This window comes from Myodes glareolus, chromosome 5 (genome assembly GCF_982192425.1).
Source record: "Myodes glareolus chromosome 5, mMyoGla1.1, whole genome shotgun sequence".
NCBI lineage: Eukaryota > Metazoa > Chordata > Mammalia > Rodentia > Cricetidae > Myodes > Myodes glareolus.
The window spans coordinates 91917172-91924924 of NC_142030.1; the positions used below are offsets into that span (position 1 = coordinate 91917172).

A 7753-nucleotide genomic window follows, 5' to 3' on the forward strand; every position below is an offset into this window, starting at 1 on the left:
GGTGTTACTGTTTGCATCCTACAGGTGGGCAGCAGAAGTGTAGGACATGAAGTGTAGGAGGTGTGGGACTTGAATAGGCTGCCTCATCCGGTAGAGCACTGAGAAGTGAACCTAAAGCTAGTCCTTACCTAGGTGAGGGTGAAAGGCAGCACCCACCATCTCTAGGGGTAGGAAACAGGATAGACAACACCAAAGTCTGCCTATCTGGCCACCAGTGTTTCATCTAAGCTAAAGCCAAGACCACCAAGGGCACTTTGAGTGTGCCAGCTGTTGCTTTTCTCCATTTCCTATCACCGACAACAGAGGGGAAGAAGGGGAGAGTGTACAGTGTCTTTGAGACACCTCTTTCAGAGAAGGGTGGAAAGAGAGAGGAAGGAGGACTAGAGAGTAAATAAGTGTACGTTCGAGTATTTGTGGCCCAGTCAGGTACAATTCTGACACAGAGTCCAGCCAGCTGGTCTTTGCCTCCTTCCCTGTCCTGTGTTCTAAGCCCTTGGCTAGGTGTCCGCTGATGCTCTCAGGTACGTTATGAGCACCATGTGTCTGAGGAGGCCAGAAGAGGGTACTAGATCCCCTGAAAGTTACAAGTAGTTGTAAGCGGCATCCTGTAGGGGGTGAGAACCGAACCCAGGTACCCTGCAAAAGTGTTGAGTGCTCTTTGTTTCTTTTTCAAGACAGGGTTTCTCCGTCGCTTTGAAGCCTGTCCTGGAACTAGCTTTTGTAGACCACGCTGGCCTCGAACTCACAGAGATCCGCCTGCCTCTGCCTCCCGAGTGCTGGGACTAAAGGTGTGCGCCACCACCCGGCTAAGAGGGGCAAGTGCACTCTGCCATCCCTGCCAAATCTGCTCTCAGGTTCTTTCTCTCCTTCCTAGCAAAACCTGTCCCAGGAGAACTTCTGATGTAGTCACCAATGCTGGGGAATAAATGTCTGTTAGCCACTCAGCATCCAGCTCCCTCCTGGACTCTAACCCCAAGCATTATGTCCAAGCACTAATGAGACGCCAGGAGTCAGACTTTGAGAGAGGAGAGGAACTTGGGAACAATAGGACCCACTTGTGACATAAGAGGTTCCCACAGCATCCGACGGCAAGATCATGGTGGATTTTGCTTGTGTATATGGCCTCCAAGGCTCAGCTCCTCTGAGAGGCTTTTCCTGGCTCTCAAGCCCCGAAGCACTTTGCTTGAACTCTGCCTAGAGGGTCTGGCACTCCTTGAGCCTGGTCATGTTGCTTTCTGTCCTATTGCGAATTCCTAAGGGGGGGGGCTGGCTGACTTCCTGTTTCTCCTGCAGTGGCTCCCAGAGCGCTCTGCTCAGGGTCAGGACTCAATACTGACAATGAATTCAGTGAACAATAGCACACATTTCCTCAGGGTAAAAGCGGGGATGCAGATAGCAGGGGGGCTGGGGCAGTCAAGCAAGATGACTCCTGAACCCAAAACACAAGACGTAGGCCTGTCCCAGCCTGTGAACACTTTTATTACTTTGTGCCAGGCATTAAGGTAGCTGTGCCAGAAAAAAAAAGAGAGTCACTCTGGTCACAAATAGTCAGTGCACTGCTGCCTACAAAGCCACACACGCCCAGATTTCAGGAAGCTCAACCAGGAGGATCAAATGTTTGAGGCTAGTCAAGGTAACAGAGTATGTCCCAGGCCAGCCTGGGCAGTAGAGAAAGATCCTATCTCGAGACACAAGTTAATCTACAGCTGTTCCTTCCTTACAGGAGACTGGCTTTGAGGTTAGGGGCTGATGGCTCAGGTTCTCTGTCCCTCCTTAGGTCCATGTTTCTTCACAGTAAATAGAATCTCTGCCCTGGTCCCCTCAATCCAAGTGGAGTCTCACTCGAAATACTTCTTTTTCAGAGTTCTACTGGTATATAATTCACACCACCTGGCAACCTCTGTTACGAATGTGCCTCCATCTTTCTTCCCTTGCAAGGCTAACAACTGTGCATCCCGTCAATAGTTCTGAGAAGCCCAAGCAAAGATCTTTATTTTATATTGAAGTAGCTGTGAGCCATGAGATCACAGTACATTTCTAAACCACTGCCCCTTTGCGGAACCAGTCAGTTTGACCCACTAGTTCCCGAGGCAGGAGGCTGACTTCCCCTCAGTTTACAGATAGTACAAAAGAGGATCAGAGTACCATATCAGGGCCCCGGGTGGTCCCCAGTGCTCCCCCAGGCCTCATCACCTGCGTATACACATTCCCGACTTTGCTGCCCAGTTCCATTCTCCCTCCTCGCAGATCAGGGGAAACACACTTGACTTCTGCTGCTGTGTATTATAGTGTGAAATCAACACGGATGCCCCACAAGCCTTGACAACATAATTCACTTGCTGCAAAGGGACGTAATAAAGTGTGTTTATTACAGCAATTATTGGAGCAGAATCTGCCAGCATGCTTTTCAGTAGCAACCAGAAAAGTGCTTACTCCAGATGCATTTCAGAAACCGTGCAACTAGGGCCAAAACGAAACCGAGGCTTTGTAAATGGGTCTCAGTCACACGAAGAAAAAGAACCTTTCAGGAGTCAACTCAACCGAAGCAAGAGCTTAACAAGACATAGATTGCTGTCTGCTGGGTTAAGATCTGGATGTGTTTCCAGGGTCAAGTTGCTGGGGACACACACAAAATGTACCCCAAAACCCAGCCAGCCCACACGTCGAGTTCACAACTCACTGACTGACATAAGAGCATATATAGATGGCCATTAGCACCAATGATTCTCAGGGATTCCCTGCCACTGTGGTGGAATTCAGGACACGGGAAGACAATTAAAGGCTGGGCCTCGGAGGAGAGGCAGAAGGAGCAGCTAGGGTCTCTCACTAAATGCGGCCTTCAAGGCATCATTACACCGCAGGCTAAAGATGTAGCTCAGCAGGAGAAGGTTTGTCTAGTAGTTCTGAGGTCTGGGGCTTCATACCCAGCACCCTGCAGGAGCCTGGAGGTGGAACCTCAGGTTCCTGAAGGGAAAGTGGCTAAGCTAGAGGGAGTCTGGTTCCTAGCCTGGAGAGTATATGCCGCCTTACTTCGGGTAGATTAACTAAAACAAAGACACAAACGCATTTGCCCTCACTCTTTGGTAGAGGGACAGAAGGGAAGCAATTTAAATTCCACAGCAACTGCAAGTTACCTGACTGCTGTAACCAGCTAAGCGGAGCTATTGCTTATGCCAACAGGACATTCCTCAGAACACTGGGTGTCCCCAATAGAGGCAGCAGCGCATGTCCTGGCTCACTGAGAAGACATCCTGACAGCGAGCCCCCCCAGTTGATCAACATTCTGACTGCTCAGAAAACACAAAACTGATTCTTTGAGTCAGCAAACCCAAACAGTCCCCTTGGTTACGGGATGGCTTGAGGGTCTCCCCTTTCCCCAGCATTCCTTTCCCTCCTCAGGCCTCTGTGAGGAGGTGCTAGGCTGAGGGATGAGGGCAGAAGGCAGCTGGGCTCTCGGGAACAGAGCGAGTCAGAGCTTTGAGCATCATGAACAACAGGATAAAAATAGCAGCGTTGCCATGGCAAGGGAGGCTGGGAGAGTCCTGAGGATGTGTCTAGGTCCTGCCATCTCCCCCGCTGGCATTCCTCCCGCCCCTCGGATGGAATATAGGAATGAACTGAGGGAGGAGAGGCCACCCCAGCAGGGAAGGAGCGGACCAGAAGCCCACTCAGAAAACCGATGAACTTTAGACCCTGGGTGCTTCTGCCAGGGCCCAGACTGTCCAGGTTACAGGGCCCCTGGCTACTGAAATATCTTCTTTGGTTTAAGGCTGCGCTGAGCAGCTCCTAGCTCGCCCTTCCCGTGGACAGTCTGCTTTCCATGCGAGGTTCTGATCCCACAGGAATCTACAAAAGGGGTCTATTCCATAGCTCTAGCTGGGGGACCAGAGGGTTTTCTCTGATAAGCCAGGCACCCTGGTCCTGGGTGGTTCACCCACATGTGCTTTGAAGCTTCGGAGAAGGTGGTGACAGGTATACGATCATCCTTCCTGTCTGCTGAAGACACAGCAGGTTTATTCCTAGGGAAGACTCAAATTCTTGGGGGGCTGTTAGCCCAATCACTCGCCAGGCACAGCAGCAACCTTCAGGATGAATGGTGACTTCCTAGAGCAACAGCTAGGAGAGCGCTGAACGCAGCTGCCCAGATTCCTCTTCCGGTGAAGGCCTGTCTTTGAGGTTGGGGACCAAGGGTCCGTCTCTAAGTTTCAGCCACGTCTGGCTACATCCAATACAAAGTGCTCTTCATGTTGGGTAGGGAAGGCAGGTGTGGGACTCATCCATGGGAGAGCGGAAGCAGTTTCTGTGGTCAGGAGGAACCCTAGGGGAAAAACTGCAGCTACCCACACAGAATCAGTGTCTCTCGCCCACTGCTGTACAGATCCTACCTGAGGGACGGGGGAGGGCGGCTGCATCATCTTAGAAATGGACAATGGGAAGCTACACGAAGTGAACCAAAGCAGAGACTAAGCCCATCGGTGCCATAGGAACACCAAGATGGCAGCAGTCACAGCCTAGACAGCGCCTGGAGTCAGCGCAGGCCACAGACTGACTCGTTTTAGTCTAGCTGTATGGGGGAAGAGAGAGGTGTACCAGCCCTCACTGGAGGAACATTCTAGAAGAAGCTGTGGTCTAGGGCTTTCCCTCACACTCCACCACTTCTCAGATCTGCCTGTCTCTTCACCATGCTGTCCTCAGAACACATCCTCTGAGGCACAGGACACCTGACACCCCACAAAGCCCTGAACTCAGAGGACATCAGTGCAATCCCTTTTATCGCGGAAGAAACCTGTCCCAGAAATAAGGCCTGACTCATCCAAGGTCACAGTGCTCAAGCAAAGCTAGAACACAGATCTGCTCTTGGCTCAGGGCTCCTTGTATCTCATATGTCTACGCCAGTTAAATTACTGCTTTTTACTTTCTTCTTTGAATTTTTCTATCTCTATGGGTCCATATACTGCTTCCTGTAGGAGCGAAGAAAGGAAAGAACATTCTAATTAACTATTTTGAACTTAAGACAAGGAGTCCTTGGGTGTCCTAGGTCAGGGTCTTAAGAGGACATTCAAGTACCAAGAACCCCAACAGTCATTTATAATTAGTTCCATAGTCCACGAGGCAGAATCTGCGTTAAAGTGGGGGACGCAGAGCCCACCCACCAGGGAAGAGGAGTGCCATGCTGAAAGAACCAAAGGTGTGCATACCCGCCTCGCCCTAAGAGCAGAGAGGGCCACCTTAGTAGAGTCTGAAAACCCGTGGGCCGGCCTTCCCTCAGGCAGAGTGAAGGGGACTTTAAGCAGAATATATCAAATTGACAGAACCCAGGCAGAAGCTAAACTGGGAACAGGTCTGGTTGCTTCTCCCTTCCCAGATACTGAGGGGTAGACTCCCCATTTCCCTGAGAAGAGTCAAAATAATAAGTGTGTGTTTGCTAGAAGCTACTACTGCCTCCTACTCCTGCCATGCATACTGCGGCATGACTCCACCTAACCTGGGAAGAAGGGAGGAAGGGCAGCTGTCTGCAAAGGGGTAGCATGGCATCCATTCAAAGAACCTTGAGCCACCCAGGATCCTATGGGAAGGGCTTGAGATATCCAGTGTCCCTCCTACACCAAGGACACCCTCATGGGGTAAGCAGCTCTCTGCCAGCATGTGGGGCTGCCTCCCTGCCAAGGGCTGTGAAATGAGTACAGGCGAGCTGCCCCCTTGTTCCCCTTTCCAGACCCAAGCTCTCCATTCTCTGACCTGTCCTCTGGGTGAGCCTGTGTGGTTGGGACATAACACCCAATGCCTCTTAGTATTGGGGATATGATTTCATCCTCCGGTTCCAGAGAGACTTCTCTGATTGCAGCCGGGAAGGCAGGCCGCAACTAGCGACACTCGGGGCGGGATCTCTGGCTTCAGTAGCAACGTACACCCCAGAAACGTTTCCGCCAATCTCTGCCTCACCCAAGGACTCCACTGTCTAAGAGGAAGCTGGAAGTTTGCTTTGTTCCTTGTGACCCCACTGGCCTTTGCTGCAGACGCTTGCTGTTTCCCAGAGGGAAGGGTTTGTTTAGGAGTCTTTGAATAGAAAAGAAAATAGCAGACTTTAGGTGGCTCAGGCGGGAAAACGTGAAAAGCCAGTGGAGAATAGGGAGAAGACTCTTGGCTGCACTCAGACTCTACCAAGACGACCTGAAACACTCTTACCAGGAGCACCCTATTTGCTGAGAGGCCCTCACTGAGTTCAGGCCTTCCTTCATCTTGGATCCTGACCCTCCTGCCAGGCCTTTGTTTATCTGTTCTGACCCCCAACGGTGGCAGGAACATGACTCCTTTCATCGGCAGGCTAGCAGACCGGAAGCTGCCGAAACGTGCTTCTATTGCTAGAGTTCATTCCTAATTCCCAGCTCTCCATCTAGCACCTGAGAGATCCGGGCACAATGACAATGCCAGGGGAGGAGGGGGAAGGGACGAGGGAGATGCTGCTTCTGCTTCTGAACTCCTAGAAATGAATGTGAGGGCACAAGACCCTGACGCAGGAGGTCGACAGCAGGCTAGGAAGATGAAGGGAAAAAGCCAAGGACAGTCCTAGGGTTCCCCGACCCAAGAGTCCTCTGAAGGTGTTGCATGCCAGTATAATACCCTCTCCAGCTTCCCAAGGAGAGGAGATGAAGAGGGGATGAAGGAACAAAATGGGGGTAGTGGTTTGACCTAGATCTGGGGGCAGTCCCTGAGGAGCTTAGTGCCTGGGGAAAGGCCTCCCCATACTGTGATCACTACAGCAAGCTGGAGGGCCAGGGCCAGAACTGAGAGAAGACTGACCTATGACACAGTCACCCACTGCCTGGTCCCTCAAGTGTCTAACTCTGGCCTCCAACCTCAGTCCTGGCCCACCTGGCCCAAGAGAATACAGGGAGGGGACTGAGACCCTGGAGCCCCAGCAGAAACCCCATCTTGTGCATGGAGGTGGTGTCCCTACATTGAGCCCTCCAAAGTTTGCAAGAACAGCTACTTTCCTCTCCCAAGGCCACATTAGCTTCATGGGAGGAGTAACCCTGAGAAGAACTTGGGAGCCTCATCTCTTGGTTGCAGGCTGCCCAGTCTGCTAACGAAGGCAAGAGGCAGGTCCCGGAAATCCCCTTGTGTGGCTGAGGCCTCTCTGCAGGGGCACAGAAGATCGGAAGCGAATAGGGATGGCCATAAGAAGGCTCAGGAGGTTGATGCCCTCACGTTAGTCAGAAGCAAGTTCAATGAAGGTGGAAGACACACACACTGAACTCCACAGCAGTGAGCAGCCTCGGGCCTGGATCCACTGGGAGCTGACAAGGGGGCCCTGGCTCTGCTCACACCACTGTTTCCCGCTCTCTTTGAACATCTTCCTTCTTCCTCTTCATCTTGCAGAAGCCGTGAAGACCACAGAAACAGGCGAAAGTGAACTGGGGCATGCCCTGGGCTGGGCAGGGAATGCTCACCAGATATCTGTAGGGAAAGGCAGGGTAGAAGAGTGGGAAGCAAGGAGAGAGAGAAGCAAACTGGGGTTATCATTCCCAGAACCCTTGGGGCTCCCTGAGGCTATTGCCTGTCCTATCAAGTAAAGGAGTTCTACCACTAAATCACAGCTTCTCATTTCCTGCCATGTGTGGGAATGGCATCACCTTAAAAGAAAGCCCAGTTGCTACCTGTGCTGCCCCCAGCCTTCTGCCTCACCTCATCTCCACACAGCTGCAGTTGGGACCAGGAAGCGAGCAGGCTTAAAACAGTCTCTGGACATGAC

General features: G+C 51.9%; 1 protein-coding gene across 1 annotated transcript; it reads right to left on the bottom strand.

The window, feature by feature from the left end:
* Positions 1–2348: 2348 nt before the first annotated feature.
* Blacat1 (BLACAT1 overlapping LEMD1 locus) lies at positions 2349–7454 on the bottom strand. The gene has a single exon (XM_085688272.2). The coding sequence runs from the start codon at positions 7422–7424 to the stop codon at positions 7323–7325; it is 102 nt and encodes a 33-aa protein (XP_085544398.1). The 5' UTR covers positions 7425–7454; the 3' UTR covers positions 2349–7322.
* Between the last annotated feature and the right edge of the window lie 299 nt (positions 7455–7753).

Bases quoted from the DNA above. Each gene is read 5' to 3' on its own strand.
- Blacat1 (XM_085688272.2), bottom strand. From the start codon at position 7,424: ATGCCCCAGTTCACTTTCGCCTGTTTCTGTGGTCTTCACGGCTTCTGC.